The 21,716-nt window shown below is 46.4% G+C and overlaps 7 protein-coding genes and 1 non-coding gene across 8 annotated transcripts; 2 read left to right on the top strand and 6 right to left on the bottom strand.

The window, feature by feature from the left end:
* Window positions 1-1,135: 1,135 nt before the first annotated feature.
* Window positions 1,136-1,601, bottom strand: RhiXN_03498 (uncharacterized protein; the record flags this gene model as incomplete). Its single annotated transcript, XM_043323315.1, has 3 exons — window positions 1,136-1,345; window positions 1,408-1,498; window positions 1,555-1,601. The coding sequence occupies 3 exons, from the start codon at window positions 1,599-1,601 to the stop codon at window positions 1,136-1,138; spliced, it is 348 nt and encodes a 115-aa protein (XP_043178811.1).
* A 5,130-nt stretch (window positions 1,602-6,731) lies between these two features.
* Window positions 6,732-8,729, bottom strand: RhiXN_03497 (uncharacterized protein; the record flags this gene model as incomplete). Its single annotated transcript, XM_043323314.1, has 2 exons — window positions 6,732-7,841; window positions 7,899-8,729. The coding sequence occupies 2 exons, from the start codon at window positions 8,727-8,729 to the stop codon at window positions 6,732-6,734; spliced, it is 1,941 nt and encodes a 646-aa protein (XP_043178810.1).
* A 990-nt stretch (window positions 8,730-9,719) lies between these two features.
* On the bottom strand, window positions 9,720-9,817 carry RhiXN_12364. The gene has a single exon. It is a non-coding gene; the product is annotated as a tRNA-Ala (tRNA).
* A 756-nt stretch (window positions 9,818-10,573) lies between these two features.
* RhiXN_03496 (major facilitator superfamily transporter) lies at window positions 10,574-13,182 on the top strand (the record flags this gene model as incomplete). The annotated part of the gene is made up of 14 exons (XM_043323313.1): window positions 10,574-10,904; window positions 10,957-11,024; window positions 11,107-11,225; window positions 11,273-11,442; window positions 11,496-11,517; window positions 11,556-11,815; window positions 11,871-12,081; window positions 12,136-12,238; window positions 12,293-12,327; window positions 12,379-12,430; window positions 12,499-12,671; window positions 12,725-12,852; window positions 12,909-12,956; window positions 13,010-13,182. The coding sequence occupies 14 exons, from the start codon at window positions 10,574-10,576 to the stop codon at window positions 13,180-13,182; spliced, it is 1,893 nt and encodes a 630-aa protein (XP_043178809.1).
* A 612-nt stretch (window positions 13,183-13,794) lies between these two features.
* On the bottom strand, window positions 13,795-14,466 carry RhiXN_03495 (uncharacterized protein; the record flags this gene model as incomplete). The annotated part of the gene is made up of 1 exon (XM_043323312.1): window positions 13,795-14,466. One exon carries the CDS (start codon window positions 14,464-14,466, stop codon window positions 13,795-13,797), a length of 672 nt encoding a protein of 223 aa, XP_043178808.1.
* Window positions 14,467-15,922: 1,456 nt separating this feature from the next.
* RhiXN_03494 (Hybrid signal transduction histidine kinase) lies at window positions 15,923-17,486 on the bottom strand (the record flags this gene model as incomplete). The annotated part of the gene is made up of 2 exons (XM_043323311.1): window positions 15,923-16,625; window positions 16,705-17,486. 2 exons carry the CDS (start codon window positions 17,484-17,486, stop codon window positions 15,923-15,925), a joined length of 1,485 nt encoding a protein of 494 aa, XP_043178807.1.
* Window positions 17,487-17,819: 333 nt separating this feature from the next.
* Window positions 17,820-18,812, top strand: RhiXN_03493 (Transposable element Tcb2 transposase; the record flags this gene model as incomplete). Its single annotated transcript, XM_043323310.1, has 1 exon — window positions 17,820-18,812. The coding sequence occupies one exon, from the start codon at window positions 17,820-17,822 to the stop codon at window positions 18,810-18,812; it is 993 nt and encodes a 330-aa protein (XP_043178806.1).
* Window positions 18,813-19,169: 357 nt separating this feature from the next.
* Window positions 19,170-20,052, bottom strand: RhiXN_03492 (DNA-directed RNA polymerase subunit beta'; the record flags this gene model as incomplete). The annotated part of the gene is made up of 6 exons (XM_043323309.1): window positions 19,170-19,204; window positions 19,241-19,638; window positions 19,698-19,726; window positions 19,779-19,783; window positions 19,857-19,876; window positions 19,928-20,052. 6 exons carry the CDS (start codon window positions 20,050-20,052, stop codon window positions 19,170-19,172), a joined length of 612 nt encoding a protein of 203 aa, XP_043178805.1.
* Window positions 20,053-21,716: the final 1,664 nt, after the last annotated feature.

The raw sequence follows: 21,716 nt of genomic DNA, 5'->3' as shown, positions 1-21,716 counted from the left end.
CAAAAATGAATGATTTCCTGCTCCCAGTTCTGTTCACACACAGAACAGAGGTTTGACAATTCAAAACATGCACTAGGGTTTGCACTTGGATGTCATCCTTGAACTGTCCATTTGGATTGCCAAGGAACAGTTGGAGGAGGTGGAGATGAAAAGGCCAAACAAGCTGAGCAGGGGGTAATTGACAAAGGAACAACCACACTAGGGCTCCCAAAGACAGGGGAAATACTGTGAAGTGTTTGATTGGAAGGTCCAGACATTGATTGAATTTGCAGAGGTTCATTTGACATTGCTGGTATTAGCTTGGGCAAGGCCAAAAGATTGGGTAAAGTAGTAATGATGCAATGGGATAATACACCAGCAGAAATGGTGGCAATTGTACCATTAGTCAGCTCAGAGGAAATTGTGGGGTCTGCAAAGAGTGTGCCAGCAAGGTTTGCTGTCATCTGCAATAAAGGTTGCTCAGAAAACACCAAGTATTCAGGTATGGTGATGGTCTGATCATCCACCAAATTGGTCTTCTCAGTGACATTGAAATTTAGCTTGTCCAAAGTCTTCCCTTCCAGGACCTCAGTGAGTATGAAATACTTGAGCTCAATGATTTCAGTTGCCAGAGCATGCAGAAGAGGTCAAAGTCCAAAGACTTACCCTCTAGACAAAGAGTGCAGCTGCCAGTCCACATGACATTGGGCAACAATGTTGTAGTTTCAGCATATCCCTGTGCACTGAATGTCATTATGCAAACTGATGCAAAGGGTGATAGGCAATGGTGGCTCAGAGAAGATGTGATCATGTCTGGAAGGCTAGAGCTGTGTTAGGGAGCTGTCTTGAACACAGTTACATGACCAGTACAAGTGGTTGCATGCTGGCCCAAGCCCAAATTTGGGGGGTAGCAGGTGTAATAATGGGTTGTCAGCAGAGGAATAATAGGGCTCTATGGCTTAGTGGTCAAGCTGGTTCAGTTCTGGCTAGTTCTATTTTCCTCTGTTTATGACAGGAGCACAGTGCACACATATCAACTATCAACTCACTGGGTACCACCATAAGTGTCAGGTTTGTGCTTGTAGGTATCTTGGGCCCACATGTAATGTCCGGTGCAGATGAAGTACTTGATTTGAACAAGATTATACAAGGCATCTCAAGGGGAGAGGAATGTGCCATTACAATTGAAGTTGATGAGAATGGCATAGCAGACAGTGGGGTTGTTGAACTGGCTTTCCACCATGTTTGAAAAGCTCTTATTAGTTTCAGGGTGCCAGAAGGTGTCTGCAAGATTGGTGAGGACTTGACAAGCTGCATAATTCTTTTCCTCACTAGCATATGCTTGCATTCTCTTAACTGTGGCCAGCTGACATTTATTGAACACAACACAATATCTTGGATTGGAGGATTCTTGAAGGTCAAGCAAACAACAAAGAAGGACAGCCCAGAGTCCCCAAGCACATCAATAATCTTGAATGCTCTTGACAGACTCCAACTTTCCAACTGGTCATGTTCATGTCTGCATCACAAATTTTAGTGGACAAACATGTGTTGTATCTCACAGATTGGACTTACAAAGCTCTCCCATGACTATCATCCATGAGTGCTAGGAGATGAGGCATTGGGCATTGTGGTAACTCTTACTGATTATCTTCAAATACAAGTTGAGCTTGTTCAACAAGCCTTGCATAAGTGGGAGTTGAAATGGGAGATTCCAAAGTAGAAGCAAGGGATGGAGTCTGTTACAACCTCCTAACATATACCATTGGAATTGCCTCTTTTTTCTGATATTTTTACTGTTTTTTATGGACTTGACATCTATTGTTTTTTGATCACATGACCTTGGTGCTTATTATGCCAAGATGCTGTGCCAAGATGCTGTGCCAAGGGTGCTTAGGAGAAATCCATGCTTCTGCGCAGCCTGCAGCAGGCTTCCTTTTTCACATGTAGTCTTCTATTCACACACACACAGACCATATGTAATTAGTTCTCTTGTCTATATATACAGAAGGGAAACTGCTTGGAGACCCCAAGTCAATTTTACCTTGTCTCTTATCCATTAGAGAAGGTATCCAGCCAGCTAAGTAGGCAGCCCTCAGCAGTCATCCACACTTACCCCTTATATCTGCTCACCACACCTCCCAGGCCTGAGGCCCCATTGTCAGCAGTAGATAGCAGTAGAGTGCCTTAAGCACTGAGTAGATTCAGTAGTTGGCCTAGTAGTTTAGTCAGCTTTGTCTTAGATACAGCCTTAAGTGCCCACCTCCAGCAAGTGACCAACCTTACAGTTGGGTCACAACAGAGTCAATGTCTCAGACAATGGCAGTTCAACAAGGGAGCACAGGAGCCCAGGGCCAAAGCCCAAGATGTGGGCCAGTCACCCATTATTGTGCCAGAATGGTGCAACAGTCTCCAAGTTGTCCTTGCCTGCCCTAGCTGGCTGAGCTGGGGACCAATTCTGCAAGCAAAGAGAAACTAATTGCTCTGACTCCAAAGGCAGAGCACCCCCAGCATGGTTGGAGGCAGCCTGAATCTCAGGAAAAACTCAAAACCAACAAGCAGCAATATGGCTAGTAGTGAAGGTCTGAGCATCTACTTCAATCTCCAGTTCTTCCTGTTGATCTTGCCTAGTGGGATGAAAATTGCAGAAATGTGCCTGTTGCACACCCACTGAGACTCCAAAGTACAGGGATGGACCTTTGCATAAGATACACATCCAAACCCTGCCAATAGGAAGAAAAGGCAATGGAGGAGGTGTTTCCCCCAATGGAGGATCAAGCTCCAACAGCTTCAAACATAATGTAAGCAGACTAAGAGGATTTTGGCAGAACAGCAACACATACCAATTAATTATAAATGTCATATTGCTCACAAGTAGAAACAATGTGCTGCTTTGGTATTTTCTTCATTGACAGAAAGTGTGTCTTGATATGAGTAGCACAGGTGCTCAGACCAAGTAACATTAGTCACAGGCAAGCAAAGCAGCACAATAAGTTGCATGAGGAAACAATCACCAGGTGCCACACTTTCAGGGCAGGACAAGTGACAACCCCAGGTAATTCAGGCACTGAAGTGAATACATTGCTCAAAGAAGATTTATTATAGATAGGGAAAATAGGCAGTAATGTTATATGCTCAAAAAGGAAAGAAAGATACTAAATAAAGGAGTAGGATAAAAAGAGTAACTGATTAACTATAAAAGGTAACAATCTTACAAAGGTAAATGTTAGAAGAATTCTAATGATGAGGAAGTAAGAGTATATTAGGGTAGCTAAATAACTTGCTAAAGAATAAAGTAGTTAGTATCAGGGTGATCTCTACCAATAACTAGTAATAAGCCTATTACTGTTTAGCAGGCAATGCAAGGTGCAAGCAGAGTAGTGTATAACCTAAATACCAGTCTCTAGAACTCACTGTAATTTAAATGAGAATTATGTAAATTTATTTCCCTGTCTCCAACAGCTGACAAGGGGGTAAGGGCATTGTGGAAGCACCAAATACTTAGCAGACTACTAGGAAGTCTTAGTAGGGTTGCACTCAAGCTATTTCTAGGTTCCCTGTATAGGTTGGGACCATCCTAGAGGCTATATGCACCAAACTTAAGAGCTTTTAGCTGATTTACTATGTATGATACTTAAAGAAAATGATAGAAGAGTTTTTAAGAATCACACTAGGCTGAGAGAAGATAGTAAAATGAGATGCATTCAAAAGACCAGCTCAAGGGGCTATTTATACCCTTGGAGGCCTGTGGTTACTATATACAGTAGGGTGAAGAAACTAATATACATGACATGATAAAGTGAGCTAGGATGTGAGGTGAGAGCCTGTCTCATAAAGCTATGCCCTATAAGAGTTAGCTCTAGTTCTATAAATATCCTCTTCCCACTAAAATACATAAGGGAAAGACTGAAACAGGTGGTACTCATAGCAGGGCCTAGACCTCAACTCCCAGCTACTGAGGATAGTAGCTTTTGAAAAAGCCTAATGCTGACTTAAGTACTATTGTTTAATTACTCCTAAGATATTAAGCCTTTTCTTTTAATAAAGCAGTATCTCCCTTAATACCTCATGTATCCACATGATTAAAAATAGTAGAATATGCAGAAAAGTTCAGCAAATCTTACTTTATACTTCCCAAGTACTCATTAAGGAAGTTTCAAGGCCAATTTCTGTTTGCTTACTTTGCCATTCTTTACTATAATACTCTAATCCATAACATTTGTGAATGTGGGATGCATAAAGCCAAAATCTTGCAAGCCCAACAGGGAACTTTCACATTGTGTTCTTTCATGGACATCAGCTTTGCAATCACAGGGATATTGCCAAATACAAGAGTAAGGAATGCACAAAGTATAAACAATTCCTTGTTCTCTGCATTGTAGTTAGGGAGCCCATCCATCAGCTCAAGTAGTTGTTTGACCAAGGGGTATAAGAATAGGTATGTTCCTGTAAGGACTTTAGAATGCCTCAAGCATTCCAAAGCTGAATTTGGATTTGTGGACCACCTTGCATGCATTTTGCACCATGGAATTGCATGTGAAATTGCCTTGGAAATAGTTTGGGAGCACAAGGAGGGGTGTCCTAAAGGTTTAGGACAATGGTCTGGAAGGGGGGTCAACCCCCCCTTCTAAACTTTAGAATGTACCATTGAGTTTAGAACAGACCACAATTGTCTGATAAGATAAGATTGCCTGATTGTTGGCCAAATTAGGCCATCAGTGTTTTGGTGTTACTGCATATATTTGTATCATAATTGCATTATTTGCACAGCACTGTAGATACGCACAATAGATTCAATGCAACATGACTTGAATGAATTGGAACAATATTCTAATAACTAGTTTAACATGCTTGTGTACAATAAAGTTAATCTGTCAAAGCACTTTACATATCCAAGGGTTGATAAACATTGCACACCCCTATTCCCAGCATCCTGCACCATTCCACCATATCACACACAGTTGCACACCATACATGTTGCATACACTAAACTAAACTAAGCTAAACAGACAAAGTTCAAGTAGAAGAAAATGATATTTCATTTGCACAATTATTTTATAATAAGTGTATCAAGAAACATGCCCATGGCTTACAGAAAGCCACTTTAGAACAGCCCAGTGCTGGTCCAAGCCAGCGGAGCCCCACATGCTTGGATCAAATTTGTCCTGTCCCAATGGACCAATTTAGAACACTGCAATTGTTCTAAATTCCTTACAGAAACATACCCATTGGCTGCCTTTCTGTAAGGATTTTAGAAGATCCTGGAGATTCTAAAAGTCAGTTTAGAAATGAGGCCCAGCCCAGATGCAGATCACACTGTGGAACTTGGCCTGAAATGTGCTCAGACACAGACTTGGATGCTGGAGGGGGGGTGTTCTAAATATCTAAAATCTTTTTTAGAGGGAGTGTATCCCCCCCCCCCTTTTATTTTGTAAAACATGAATTTAGCTTTAGAATGGAACAAGATCAAGCTGATAAGATAAGGACCTGAAGATTTGTAACCAAATTGGGAGTTTGGTGCTTTGAAGTGAGTGCATATATTCCAACAGTAATTAAATTGTATTTGAGAAAGGGGATAGGGGTGGCACAAACAAAAAGCAGCCTCCCCTATCCTCAGTCCTCTGTGCTCTCCCACCTGTATCAACTTGCTCCCCACTCACTGCTTCAATATGCCCACTGAGAACATGTTATCCAACCCCAGGCCCTTGCAGAAAGGCAAGGGCCATGCCAATACACCTCTTGAGCCCAAGTGTCCTCTTTGTAGTCAAAGCATTCAAGGGAGTTCATTGTACCAAGTTATTCAATTACATCCTTGAGCTGTTATACAGCCCTTTATATCCTTTTGTAGCTTCATACATGACATATGATAAAATATGCCTGCATACAGTGGATAATTGGGGTGGACTTGGTATGGGAGTAAAATTAAATTTAATTAAAATTTTACTTTTAGAACACAATTTCTATCTGCATGGGCCATGGCTTACAGAAAGGCAATTTGGACAGGTCTACTTGTTGGACCAAGCTTGCACAGCCTCCTGCATGCAGGCCAATTCCAAGCTGTCCTGTTGGACCATTTTAGAAGACCAATTTTTTCTAAAATCCTTATGGAAAGACACCCATTATGCCATTCAAATTCTCAACCCAGGAAATTTGCAATTTGCGCTGTTTTGTCACACTGGTTCTTACCAACCGTGTTCTGGTTCCAATTTATTCTACTTCCCCCCCCCCCTCACAATTACTAACTTTTGTTGTCTCAACTCAGGCCACAAGAGGTCAATCTGGAGTGCGCAGTCTCTCATCAGGCAATATAGACCAAAAGTGTCCACAAGGCCAATCCGGCATTGACGTTACATGTGTAGCCAGAAGAAATTGTTGGTCAAAAGTCTCCCTCATAAAAAGGTGAAGGTGAGTCATAATGATTTCATAAGAAGACTTTATCTCCTGACATACATTTGAAAGACAGGCATATTGTAGACATAATGAAAGAAGAAGATAGAGCCGTGCATATGATAGATACTCCCATAAATATCCTTTACAACACCCAGCAAGTTCACATTCTCATAAATACAACCTGAAGCACTAAATAGCCATACATCGAACCCGTTTGCAGGAGTAGGACTGCTCCGGACCCCATAGGCCTGCCGTTTTAGGACCCGGTCAGTGTAGGAACAACAAACACACTAGCTAGGCAAGGCTTAGCCCTGGTTACTTTCTATGCACTTCAAACTCACTTCAAAATACGAAAAGCCACTTCACGACTGCGACCCAAATGAAGAGTACCTGGAATCCCGATCACACTCGACGGAACTTTGCGACCTTCGCCTCCTGGAACCGTCTGCACGCTCAATGCGGCTTGGGTGAACTCTTGTCCTATGACCTTGTGCAACTCGTACGCCCGGAGGTTGAGGGAACTCAATGTAGCTCAGTCTCTCGCTGGAATTATCGGCAAATGGATGGTTCTCGAGATAATCGCCTGACTCAAGTTCGACCCATGGAGAAATCTCAGGCGACTCGCAAATCGGGTCTTCGGATTCTGATACGGTGGGGAGGAGGAGTTTGGGAAGGGCTTGTCTCAATCGTCCCAAACTGCTAGTCGTGCGCTTGCGTGGTGCGGGGTTGGCCGATAAGTCCGGGCTTAGACTGGACGAGTCTCGTTTATTATCTGGTTGAGTTGGTCCAGCTGGCAACGACGGAGACCTTGAACGCTCCTTGTTGGGTTCGTCTCCCGGAGAATTCGGGCGAGATGGGAGAGATTGGGCTTTGAGTCGATTACTGTCCTGAACACGAGCTGAAATTGGCTCGAGCTGAGGTTGTTTGGGAGGTACCGTGACATAAATGGACACCGGGCGGCTCGAAGATCGATCATATGCAGCCGTTGCCCGTTCCAGAGCCTTTCCGACATCACTATACCTGTGGTTCTCCCTTGGGATGGCATCAGGAACTGATACTTGGAGAAAGGCCGACTCCCTCATAGTCGCTCTCGAGTTCCTCCTAGAATCATCCACTGGACGAGTCCGGGGCCGGGCAGTTTGGGGGGCAGAAGCGCCAGGCGGTAGGCTTGGTAAATCTTTATTCATGCCTGTGCTGAGCCTCGTGGTGTGGTCCTGTGGCTGACTAGTTGGGCATAACGAAACGGACCTTGTGCGTTCTGACTTTCGGTGCTCAGACCTGCGATCTTTCTCCGAACTAGGAGCTTGTGGGCGAGGGACTACTTCGGGTACTGCCAACGTGGTAGCTGTGGACACCCTTCGTGAGCGGTGGGAGTCTGTAGGAGGGATTCGAGCGATATCCTTCTCGACTTCGGGCTGAATGGCCGTCATGGTCGAGAATCGTCTACTGCGTCTTTCTATCGCACTCATGGCCTAGTCAATATGCGTTAGTTTAATTTATTATTCTATAAATAGTAGACATATACTTACGTCATCTCGCACAGCTCTTGTAAACTCAAGTAAATCATTTTTGTACCGCTGCACGACCTCCTGGAAGTTGTTGTGATTTCCCTGGACTTTGACTCCCTTGTAGCGCCCTCTTTCATCGGTATTTCTGGTATGGACTATTACGCCCTCGCTAAACATGTCGAAAATGCACTCCCAAATGAGACTAGCAAACCAGTAGCAGTTTGTGGCGCCTAGTCGGTAGGCGGGGCACACCTCGCTGATGGTGCTGGCCATGACAACGAGTTGGGCAAATGAGAAACTCTTCTGGCCAAATACGATCTGTTCGACATGCGAGCACGTCTCTTCCGAATTCGTATGGCCACAATGATTAATAAGCGACGTCATGTCCCCATAATGCGACACATGGAAATAATCTTGCGCCAGCGGTCCGTTTTTGCCATTTCGAGAAATCAGAGCACCCGAACCCTTGACGTTTACATTCCGGTCGAGCGCGATAAAGTTTTGCATTCCATTACTGCCCGTGACCGAGAAGATGATAAATTCGTGCTGCGGGCTTTGTTTCTGCTTGTAGTAGCTCGCGGTGCTGACCCAGATTTTGTCGACATCCTTGGCCAAATGAGGATCGTAGCTGTGTCTCAGCTTGAGGTCGGTGGTGGTGTAGGACGTAAACGGGAAGGCCTCGTGTGGCGATTTCGGCTGGTCGCGCTGGTCGAGTTGGACGGGGAATACGACAAAGTTTCGGTCGGCGGAGAATTTATGACGGCGGGTTTGGGTGGTAGACGCCAATGTCGACGTACGGGAAGTTGAGATCGGCCCTGACGGGCGGGATTGGCTGGCACTAGCAATGTTCATCGTTTCGGTAAATTAAATCGTAATGTGATATCCCAGAGTGAGTAACGAAATGGAAAAAAGAACAAATATTGAATAATAAAGTTGCGCTCTGGTCGCTAGAATCTCATCGCTGGAGTGAAGGGTGAAGGGGATAGTGATCGTAGAACGGAGGGGGAAGCGCTGGCGCGCATACACGTGGTGATAAATGTGACGGGATAAAGATTGGCATAAAGTGAAATGAACCATGCAGCAGATGACAGGCTAAAACGTGTTGATCGCATCCTTTTTGGTAGCGGGTTTAGAACACCGACGTAATGCTTGATTCTGAATTCTTCAAGGATAGGCTGATGCAGATCTGGGAAGCGGGTGTTGGGTGCTCATCTGTTGATATCGCGAGATTAGATATGTATGCTTATAGGCATATAGAGCGTACTATGAGGGGATATATGCTCTCGAAACCATGCGTGGTTAACCCTGGAGCCGGACCTCTTCTGCGTCTAGGGGCTTTAAATTTAGGTTGAGACCACGCTACAGGAAGAAGCTATGGGAAACCTGGGCTTCTTTGAGGAATCCGGGAGCAGTATCTAATAAAAGCAAGGCAAGCCCGAATGGTTTGAGGTTCGCGTGGTAGCCATGTCGCCCGTTATGTCCATTTCAAGGAACTGACCTCTAATGTGACTCCAGACAACGGTCCTAGGGGATGGTTGTCGCCAAGGGACCAGGGTGCTCCTGTAGTGCGAGATCCAGGAACGTAAGTGACGGTGGGCTGGAATGCCTCTCACGCTCAATAGTGCCAATTCACGTTGGTGCCGGTCATATGAAACCGCAATTTCTGCATCTATAGCTATGAGCTGGTGTGGTTCTCCGTGTGTGAGGAGGATAACACTGACTGGATAAGCTAAATATTTTCGTAATACGCGAATGAATCGGAACATGAATCTGATATCATCGATTGCAAGTGGGCGAACAAAGAAAATTTCCCGGAGGATAGTCTATAGACCTAGCAAAAATTGGACAAGAGGAGAATTGAACTCCTGACCTCCTCAAGACACGACTTGCTATAAAGCAAGCTTGCAAATGAGGCGCGATAACCCCTACACTACATGCCCGTGACCTTTCGGGGCTGATCAATCAATACTACTGCTGTGAGCTAAAAGTTAGATGAGACCCTGGCAGCGCTTATTCGATCCAGTCTGACGACATAGACTCAACTTGGTTAATCTCGTTCACCGAATATCTGTCGAGCACCCTTTTGATACCAACCCGCCACTCCATCCAGCCGCCGGACTGAGGTTGTCCCATTCCATCTTCAGCTACTCTATATAATGGTTTCTTCTCGCCGTCGTGTTATGGAATTCGAACGGGGTGATGGCTAAAACGACCATATAGTCCGATTGTCAAGTCCTCCGCTCGCCTCGCCAATGCACGGCACGACTTTTATTTCTTCTGCACTGCGCATGTCTCACAGTAATTACGGGGGAATACGGGGCCGATGCAAAGATATCCATTGGATTTACGTTATCATTTCACCGCCAATTTCACCGCCAGTGTCTAAATACAGCATTATTCAGACAAGCCTGAGACCATCGAATGGAAATCTCTCGTATGTCTCTTGTTTGGGCTTTCGTGATCCTCCACACCGCTTGGCTGATCCTTGTATCTATGAATAGCTGCCCACTTCCCGGCTAGTAGCGACTCGAGCTCACTTTCGTCAACAATGTGCCACGACTTCCATCCTTCCCATATCTTATCTGATACTTCTCGTTATCCCACATCTTTCATTTCGAAGGAATTTTTGAGAGAAGAGACTGGGTATATATGAACAGGTTCTCACTCTACGGCCAGCATCGGAAACCTCGTTTTACATGGCCCCAGACCGCAAAGACACGTCCATTTCATCATCGGGTGGTAATAGTGAGGATAAGCCCGTTACGCCCGGTCCTCTCCCCAGTGATCAGACTGTGAGGATTCATCTCGGCGAGGAGTATGAGAAGAATCCGGGCGTTGCTCGGGTCGAAGCACTTCATCGGCATCTTAATCGTACCTGGAAATGGATACTCTACATCAGTATCGGAGCGCTGTCATACATCTATTCTCTTGACACGGATACGACACCAAGCTATCTTCCTCTCGCAACAAGTGAATTTGGGAAGCATTCTTTCATTGGGACAATCGGAACCGCTGATGGTATCATTAGTGAGTTGTGTTATTGATTTTATGACTCGCGCTGATCATGCGGGGTTGGCAGCTGCTGTTGGTAAGCCATGTGTCGCGAAGATCGCAGATCTGTGGTCTAGGCCCGTAGCCTATAGTGTAGTATGTAAGTTGTTCGGAGTATTATTTCTCAAGTCCGTTCTGAATTAAGGTTTTACATGTGCAGTGGTGTTTTACATTATAGGCAAGTTGTCAATTGCACGTCTCATGGCAGATACTTAGCATTCCACCAATAGGCTACATCCTCGTTGCATCCGCGCATACGGTATATGCTGTCGCAGGAGGTATGGTCATGTACACTGTGTGAGTCTAAGCAATATATCCGAGACCGTGTGTTAAACCAAAGGTAGAGGGCACACTGGCCTGTTCCTTGTTACCGATATTATCGTTTCTGATATATCCCCTCTCGAATGGAGAGGCTTTGCCGCTGCCTTGACCACAGCACCTGTCATAGTAAACTCATTCATAGCGGGCGAAATTGTCAGCAGCATCGAGGCGGGTCCTGGATGGCGTTGGGGCTGTAAGTCTTTATTCATAAGATTGTCGCCTACGGAGCTAATTTTTGATTTTTAGACGGAATGCAAGTCATGAGTTTGTCCACTCCAAGTCGCGTCTAAAAATTCCCCCACACAGGTTCGCGATCATTACCCCGGCCATCATGGCTCCTGCGATCATGACCTTGTTCGCAGCTGAGCGGCGGGCGAAAAAAAAGGGCGAACTTGTCTCGGGGAGGCCAACCGACGAGTCCAAATCACGACGCTCGGTATTCCAATTGCTTCGAGAGTTTACAACCCAGATGGACATCGTTGGGCTTGTACTTCTCGGTCTGATCTTCGGTTTGATTCTCTTCCCAATTAGTTTGGCTAAAACGGTTCATGGCGGATGGTCAAATGGTGAGCTATTCCTTCCGATATGCTCTGGTCCATATATTTATCAGACGTGATACAGCTAGTATGATAGCGATGATCGCAGTCGGGGCTGCATGTATTCCTATCTTTGTAGTCTGGGAGCGATTTTTCGCAACCCAGGCGATTATGTCCAGACGTCTAATCACCAACCGCGCGTTTCAAGCTGCGGTAGGCATTCATTTCTTCCATCAGTTTGCCGACCCATTCTGGAGCCTCTATCTCTCCAGTTTTGTTTGGGTCGTCAAAGATTGGTAACTTTTACTATCCTGGTTAATTGTCAAAAAATTTAACGAACTGGCTTGTAGGGATACGCGCTCTTGGGTGTATTTTAACAACACCGTCAATGTGACGACTAGTGTATTCAACCTAGTCGGGGGCCTGATTCTAAAATACACCCACAGGTATAAAGTCAGTCAATCCTAAAGTCGTGCTCTGAATCCTTGGCCTCAAACTGCTTACCAGTATCTTCAAGCCTGCGGTCTCGGTATTCGACTTATGTAAGTATAGCCGCACCCTCGGCGCTGACTTTTGCTAATCCATACGAACAGTGGCATTGGTCTACTAATCTCGCCTCACGCAGGTGCGACCGTGGTCTCGACCGTCCCTCTGGCAAGTAGTATTACCTTAATTTTTCCCAGCTGGGATTAATCATGGTTTATCATCTATAGGTATGGAGCCAAGTTCTAATCGGTATCGGCGGGGCATTCAGCGTTGTGGGCTCTCGCGTCGGAGCACAGGCTTCAGTACCACACGAAGACCTGGCGTCGCTCACGGCCCTCCTATCGGTATGGACGTCTTTAGGAGGCGCGGTTGGGAATGCGGTAGCGACCGCGATGTGGACGTGGGTGCTCTCTTGTATGGTATTGTACCAGGGCACTTATTATTTGTGATTAGGGCTAATATGCCGAGTAATTTGGACAAGTATCTTCCGGGTGTGCCCCAAGCGATGATAAACAAGCTTTACGGGTCTATCAAGTCGGCCAGGAACGCGTCTCCGGCCATCAGACAGGGTGTAATTCAAGGTGCATACTGTATATGCTCTCGTTTTCGTAGTCGAGACTGATGGTCGAATTTGAAGCCTATGGTGCGACAACTCGGCCTATGTTTATCATTGGTCTGGGACTGTGTAAGAGTTTACTTATGTCGTTCTCAGAATTGATAAATAATGGCGTTGTGCAGCATGCGTATGCTTTATCCTGGCGTTCTTTATGCCGAACTACTATCTTGGGAAGACACAAAATGCCGTGGACGGAAAGGACTTGGCCGGGGAAGTTGTGGTAAAGCCAACGCGGACGAGACGGAGCTTTATAGCGTGTGACAAGAGAGAGGACAATAATACGTCAACGGGATAGGAATGCGTCGTCATAAGGAGTAGGTAGCAACTGCATCTAAGGTATAATCTTGGCTTGTATGTTTGTATTCTAGACCACGTTGCTCGAACTTTTGATCTATTTGAAAATTCCTATTTAGGAGCCACTATATCTGATAGATCAGCAAATGCATCAATCAATTCGAGTACATCCCACCCCGATATAGACACGCACCAAGGTTTAATCGCTATCATTCTTCTGATGCCAAAGTAGTCATATCAGCTTAAGCTCGCAGCGTTTCATGAAATGTACACCTCTCACTATATCTAATTTGATAAGTGAGGAAACCCGGGTACCACAAGTAAAATAATCAATTATGATATAAGACCAAAATAAGGGACATCGGGGGTGGGTGGGAAAGCGAATTACTCAGGGCCCCCAAACGGTACATGCATCAGAGGGAAATTTGTAGATGACTACATGTAGTTGTTCATTTTAGTTTAATAAAGAGAAAATCTGTAAAACTTATAGGGCATGTATGATAGTGCGTAATGCTTAGCATATATAACGAGAATAAAGTAGGGAGTAGCGCACAATCCTCGCACTTATAAGTTTATCGGAAGGCCAAGATACAATATCCGTAGTAAGCCTACCTCATACACATGAGTTAGCATAATTGCCCTCCGAGCCAGCCACATGAGGCATTATGCTAATCGATAAATGATTCGCATCACATTGCTGTTTGGGCTCCTGAGATCCTCCTGGCTCGTCGGAGACTGGAGAGGTGGGTCGGGATGCTGGTAATAGGACGGTGAGTGCTGGATCGACTGGCGCTAAAGTAACTTCCGGTGAGTGCGAAAACTGTGCCAGACCCCTGTGGCATAATGGCACATCTTCCAGCTCTTGTTCTATCAATGAGGCTAGCTTGCGATCAGGGCGGGTACCACGTGCTTGGTATATACATTCGATGACGCGAGCCGAGTATGTGTCTAGACGGCCTTCCCGGTAGTACGCAATGATTTCTGACTCGAGGTCTTTCTTGACCGTATCCATGCCTTTGGACTTGATTTCAAGTTTGGCCTCACTTTCAAGCAGGTGTTTTAGCCTCTGCTGAGGCTCTTTGGTGGAGTCTTGCACGAGGTGAAGTAGGATCCATAGCTGAGTTGCACAGAAGTGTTGATCTACGGGGTTGCCGCTGTCCTTCAAGCTGTACCGTTTTCCCGAGTTGTATAAAAGGCTATGATTATAATCGAATCCTGTACTTGTTAAGTACCGTATTAGCTCGGCTTTGAGGCTTGGGAAGCTGCACTTAGATAGTAGGTCCATGCCGGTCACTCTTTGCTCGTCCGATTGGGGCCAACAGGCGGCGAATACAACAATCACATACAGCGATGGTGGCAGACATATTGGACCAGTGTCAGACAGAGCCACGGATCCGTATACCCGATTGATTGCGGCAAGGAACTCTGGAGTCTCTTGGCTGTCCACTGGGTCACTCCCACTCACCGTGTACCCAAAAGCTACGGATGATCCGACCTTGGGGGTCGGATGCCCGGGAATCCGTACCCTACCAGAGCTAGATATGCTCGGCCGGGGGTGCGGATATGAAAATCCGACCCCTGGTGGGGTTCGGATCCTTGTTGTCTTCTGGGGTCGGACTCTTGCCGGGGGTCGGACTCTTGCCAGTGGTCGGATTTCTAATAAACTTCTTGATTACTTGCTACGCATTAGTTAGATGAACAAGTCATGTGACTGAGAATCACTTTTGTATTAATTTCTATATAAGGAAGCACTCAGCCCGCATATATCATCCGTCTCTTGAATGTTCTATAATAGCCACCAACTTGGTTGCTCCGGTTACGCTTTTTTGCATCCGGTGCATTTTTGTGCAATCCGCCTGCATATCCGCGCAACCATCCGCGCAGCCCCCTCCGTGCAACCATCCCTGCTCCCACTCCGCCGAGGTATATAAACCTCCGCCGTCAGACGTGCGTGGATTTCCTCCCGTCCATCCCCCCGCCTCTGACCTTCCCTGCTTAGCTATTGTATTTCGGCTAAGAAATTGGCTAAAGTTTGGCAAGTAATTCTGACACTATAAACCTGGGATTGAGCTGATGAATTGTATGCCACGAACGTTTCAACGACTTCACAACACATTTATTTTTGGCTATGGGTATATTATATCTTATCCAAAATAGCATACATTCGCTCCAAAGTAAGTAGTTGGCTAACGCCTCAAAGGTTTGACTGCAACTCCGTTAGATACTCAAATCGTTTTCTCAATATATTTATTCTTCGCAAGTCGCTTCACTTTTGCACTATCTACATTTTTATTTATGCTACTCAATTGACCACAACAGCAACTATGGCAGTCTTGACTGCATACAGGACTATTGCTACGCCTATATCATGGGCTTTTACTGTATTTATAAAAATTTCCCCGATTTCTTTATATTCGCAACCTCGAGCCGGGTAGCCCGCACCCCAGGTCGACTCTGGCGGCGGAGTTTCCGCACCTATGGGTCAAATTTATACATCAATCCATTAGAGAGTGTAATTACAATATTTATTGATTAAATTGATTCGTTGTCACTATTTTACAAGAAACCGCACCTTGGTGCGAGACGTCCGCACCCAGGCGCCGGATCTTGCGGGGGTCGGATGGAGGGGGTCAGATATAAGGTGTCGGATTTTGCACCTACGAAAACACTGAGAGCGGGGTCCGGAGTAGTACGAGGGTCGGATTTTGCCAGTAATCCGGACCTGGGGGCTCGGATTTACCTTATAGGGAGCTCGCACCCCCGGGGGTCGGATCGCTGAGGTCGGATTGTCCGTACCTTTGGGGTATACGGTGACTGAGATAGCGGCTGCACCAGGCTTTGAGGCGTGTAAGCTCGGAGGAGCTGGGGTCTAGTCCGCACTGGGCTGGGTTTGTTGCGACTTCGGTGCACCATATCCAGTACAGTTGAACCAGGCCACTGACGTCTTGTTCATCTTTATCTGCAGAGCGACGTAGGGCTTGAAGGAGGTAGACACTAGCGCTATCAGAAACACTGGCGTTGGAGATGCCTGTATTTTTGATCAGGTACCGATGGCGCAATGCGTCGACCAATGGCGTCAGTGCTACCCCTAGATTTGTAACATCGTGAAGTGTACTGTATCTACTTTTTCTGATGTATGTTTGGTAGGCTATGATAAAGTGTTGAACATCCGATATTGAGAGTAGCGGTGCATCCGAACAGGCCTCCAGCAAGGCCGCCCCATTGGCTAGTGACCGGACCGCTGCTGGATGAAGCTGCTGGTAGCTGGAGTGAGCGTTGATACTCAGCAGGGTCATGATCGCTTTCATAGCCTTCTTTGCCCCCGGATCGCTACCTTGTAACAGACGTATGGCATACGACGAAGCGGAGTTGCCAGTCTGAAGTGCTTCGAGGTTCTTCTTTGTTGCTACAAACTCTCCATCACCAATCATGACAGTAAGATTGCTATTCATAGTTATAAGGCACATAGGGGTGCGAGGCCGTCACTTGCTGCTGGGAAGTGCTAGCAAGTATAATCACTTACTGTTCGTGCTGCAGCTTCAGGTTCCAGATCATGACTGCGAGATCTTCTGTGCTCGTACTCGGTTCTTTGAACTTGGATTGAGACAGTGTAGTCAGTGCTGACAGAGCACGGGCATATAGTGAGGCATCGTAAACAGCTGTGGGACCGGAGCCACCGGAGACAAGGCGCTGAAGTATCTTGAAGGATGCCTCGCAATCCTTGAGTGGACCAGGCGGGATGTTGCTGGCGGCTCCTGAAATAGCTTGGAGAGCAACAGTAGTGGAGCTGGGAGTCTCGCAGTACTTTATGAGCCAGTGCAAGCAATGGCTGGTGACTTGATCAGAAGTAAAATGGCCAAAAACAGTGTCTGCGAAGTGGCTGATCAAACGAGCAATCAAATCGGAAAGCCAACTGGGCTCCAGATCATCAATCTTATTAATAAAATAAGACATTGTTGAGACCACAAAGGTGCTCGTATAATTATCCCAGATGCTGTCGAAGGCACGCCTCCAGTAGCTATCGTCATCCCAAAACGGGCGCCCGCAAACAGTATCTATCAGGGCCAGGGGTAAAAGCACTACAGCAATAAACGGCAGTGGAGATAACCCGATGACACACAATGAGATCAATGATGCCCATTTCAATATGAGCGCTAGGAGCTTCGAAAGCTTCTTCATGATAAGACCCACAGGCGCAGATCGAACAATCTTCAAAACGATAGTCGTATATGGAAAGTCCTCTACAATGCTTGCTACCACGCTGGATCCCAGGTAGAACATGAACGCCGCCGCGCATACGCACATGACTGGTATGGCAGTAGTTGTGTTCAGATCCCACACATACACTTGCGCCCAAAAAGATTGAGCCACGTGAGCTCAAATCAATGACGCTCACGCGTCACCCGCACGATTGAGAATTCGTTTACGATGTAATAGTAAATTATGTAGATACAGTAGTATAGAACATATGTACAAAGTTTTAGATTGAAACTAAGTCTCCTCGTGGAGATACGCGTGAGCGAAATTTTTGGGCTGGCTCATTCTTTTTGATCACTTTATATAAGCTACTTGGTCCTCCCTCATCGAGTGCCATTTACTACCCCTTTTTACGCTTGAATACCTGCCGAAAGTGCGCGAATGGCTCGATACACTAGTCCCGAGACTAAGGCTCAGATAATTGCGCTGAAAAAGCTCAAATACTCAGATCAGGCTATTGTTCAGCTTTTGCAACCTCAGACCAAGGTCTCTCACGCAACTGTTGGTCGTATCTGGGCCAAGTATGGACTTACTGACTGCCCACTCGATCGACACAATCCCATTCCTGGGCGCCCACAAAAATTAACCCCCAGCGACGTCAGATTTGCCGCTTTGGCCCTAGCTCGGAGTAGAGTACCGACAGCAGCAAATATTAGACGGCAGTACTTCCCTGCCGTCGGGTCCTCTACCCTCCGCCGCTACCTCCAAGAGCTGGGTTTACGGCCGTACAAACGCCGCCGAGTACCCCTGCTCACTTATCGGCATAGAAAAGCCCGTCGCGCGTGGGCCCACAGTCAATTATTCTGGCCACAATCACGCTGGGACGACATTGTCTTCTTGGACGAAGTCCGAATTGAGTTATTTGGGGCCAACAGCGGCCAATATTACTGGAGGCGGCCTAGTGAGTCCCCGTATAATCCCCGATACACCAAAAAGACGATATCTCATGGTGGCGGGGGTATCTTCATTTGGGGGTGCATTACCCGAGAGGGAGTCGGGCAATTGTACCTTATACGACGCAAGCTGAACGCCCCGGGATACATTGAAATCCTTGGGGACGCCTTCTTTGGAACCCTCGCCGACTATAAAATCACCCCGTTCAACATTACATTCCAGCACGACCGAGATCCGAAGCATACAGCCAGGCTGACACAACGTTGGCTCGCCAGTTGGGGCGTAAGCGTCCTCCCATGGCCGTCAAAAAGCCCGGATTTGAATATAATCGAGAACGTCTGGTGGCATCTGAAGGAGCGCGTGCGTACTCACCGACCTCCCGCTTCAAATAAGGAAGAATTATGGAAAATAGTGAGGGACGAATGGAAACAAATTTCCCCAAAATATATTGGCGATTTGTATGATTCATTACCGCGTTGAGTACAAGCTGTGTATTTAGCTAAAGGTGGAAACACCAAATACTAAAATTTGTATCCAAATTATTCAGTTTTGCATGTCATTTTGGGTGCATGCATGCAGTTGCAGGTGCAATTTGAAAATGCTCAAAAAGAATGAGCCAGCCCAAAAATTTTGCTCACGCGTATCTCCACGAGGAGACTTAGTTTCAATCTAAAACTTTGTACATATGTTCTATACTACTGTATCTACATAATTTACTATTACATCGTAAACAAATTCTCAATCGTGCGGGTGACGCGTGAGCGTCATTGATTTGAGCTCACGTGGCTCAATCTTTTTGGGCGCAAGTGTATATGCATAGTCCAATGGCGAACAACACTAAGAAAACACAAGTTCGATGAACGTAAAGAACGCTGGAAAGGCAGAATATAAGATCAAGTCACACTCACAAAGAGAGACATGTATAAGCGATGGTAGCACCAAAATTAGCTCATGCATCTTGCATTGTTCGATCATCATCCACTTGCGCTGCCGACGCTGAGCCTGCTCCCAGGGATGTCCCGAGCGACCGGTCTCGAATGAACGGCACCAGTCTTTTGCGAGCATAGCCAAGAACGAAGTCGCGATACTTGTGGCCAACAATAGGTACCACAGGGTGTTGATCAGCACGGCGTTGTGTGCAGGGACAAATGGAGAGGAGGAGCTTTGGCCCGGCATCCCGAGGGATACGAGATCTACTGAGGAGTTGCTGGTGAAAGCTACGAGTGCCTGGGATATGACGACGAGTGCGGCAGCGGAGACGTCGTTGGGATCCTGCTTGAGCATTTTTGAGCTTTCGATCAAAAAGCTGGGGAATTATGTATCATTTGTTAGTATTCCCGACTAATTCAATGGCAATCAACTCACGCAGTTGATACAGCAGAGAAAAGCGCAGCCTATAGCAGCTATATCAGTCTTGCACTGGACATCATCAAATGGTCAACTTACGAATACTGGGAGTCATAGTCATGAACGAACAATAAGCAAACCAAGCTTGGGTTCCTATCCGACCGACTAGACGCTCACCTAGTATGACGTCCAGCGACCTAGAACGATGACCACGTCAGTCATGGACATCAGTTAGCTAAATCACTCACTTGTTCCAGCCGTCCACGAGCTCTGTGTCGGACTTGTCAGCTTCTTTGACGTATACCTTCCAGACCCTTGCGTCTTTTGTCAGTTCGGCGCCGCACTCGTCTCGTTCGGACCATGGATCGTCCATCTGGTGTGCCTGAGCAAGTTGACAGCGGGGTTATTATCAGTACGAGGTCAGGAATCCGGACGAAAACACGCACCTTACTGGGCGCTTGTTGGAAAGCGTCGGACTGGATCTTGGTTTCCGTGCTCTGGTCGATGTTTCTTGGCTAATAGCATATTGCCAGTTCATAATAGGTGAATATGTCACTTCGAGAATACAGAGCACTGTGGTACTTTTACCCACATTATCATTGATATTGGCTTGCTCGCTCGAACTCGCCACATTCACCCCCGAGCCATTTGCCTCAATTCTCGTTTTCCCTTTCGGCCCACTACCCGACAGGTTTGTCGGTATCAGAAGTGACATATTGGAGTGTATATATGTGTTGAATATTCACGAGTGATATCTAGTTGTGGTGGTGGAGAGTAAACCAAGTATCGACTATCAAGCGCTAAAGGTTGGTACCACGTGTTTTACATGCATACAAGGGCAAGGCAGTGGCGAAAGAGCTGATTCCAATTTAACAAAAAGCCGAAACACGTATCGTGAGTCCGAGCTCTATGCTAGACCGGCCACCATTTCATGTCTCATTCAAATCTACCGATGTATGGTGAGCCATGGACAAGGCCCCAGATCGGTCCCAGCCAGCAAGTCACGTGGACAGTGACCGGTAAATAATGGATTGCGATCATCACGCAGACATCCTTGTGGTATGGAGGGAACTACCATAGGAGGGGGAAGGTATGAGTACAATAGGCACAAGCTTATTCTCGTCGTTGTCTTGAAGGATTTCTTGGTAAGCAGCGCTTTTTTACATCAGACGCATTTTTTGTTGATCGAGGAGACAAAATCCAGGGTGCATGGCCCAATGGTCTGGGCCGATGTTTGCTCGCCGACGCGAAGTTTAAACCAAACGAACGATCACTGTGCCCAGTAGGCCAACGGTTTTCCTCCTATTCCCAAGACGCTTTCTATCGCTGACATGCCGTCGATATTTAGTCTGAGGGGTGGAGCGCTCGTCTTGATGTCTCTTAAGCACTTTTCTTGCTGCGGAAGCAATGCCCTCTTTAGGTTCACAGGTCGGAACGCCATGAGAGCTCAAGATAGCTGCTACTTGCGAAGAGGTCGGAAATACGGATCGACGTTCGGAGAAGGCGTCAGCTAAACAACTATACTACTTTGTTCTTTATCATACCCTCAACGCGAGCATCACTAAAGATAGGCAACACAGTCGCCGTTTGCGTGGAGGTGATACAGGTATATAATGATCTCCTTCTAATCTCTTCAGTAAGTTAAATAAATATTGTCACTTGACTCAAGCAGCTCACTAGTCACCCAAACAATTATTAGCTTCTGTCAATTTACGCACGAGCGCCATGCGAAGATCCGATCAAAAGTCTTCTACCACATAGACCCCAAGCTGCAGTAGGCATTCATTTCTTCCATCAGTTTGCCGACCCATTCTGGAGCCTCTATCTCTCCAGTTTTGTTTGGGTCATCGAAGATCGGTAAGTTCACTATTCTGGTTAATTGTGAAAAATATGATAACCTGCCTTTAGGGATACGCGCTCTTGGGTGTATTTCAACAACTCTGTGGACGTGACGACCAGTGTGTTCAACCTAGTCAAGGGCCTGATCCTAAAATACACCCACCGGTATAAAGTCAGTCAATCCTCTAGTTGTACCCT

This window comes from Rhizoctonia solani, chromosome 3 (genome assembly GCF_016906535.1).
Source record: "Rhizoctonia solani chromosome 3, complete sequence".
Classification (NCBI taxonomy): domain Eukaryota; kingdom Fungi; phylum Basidiomycota; class Agaricomycetes; order Cantharellales; family Ceratobasidiaceae; genus Rhizoctonia; species Rhizoctonia solani.
This window is presented reverse-complemented; position numbering and strand designations above follow the sequence as displayed.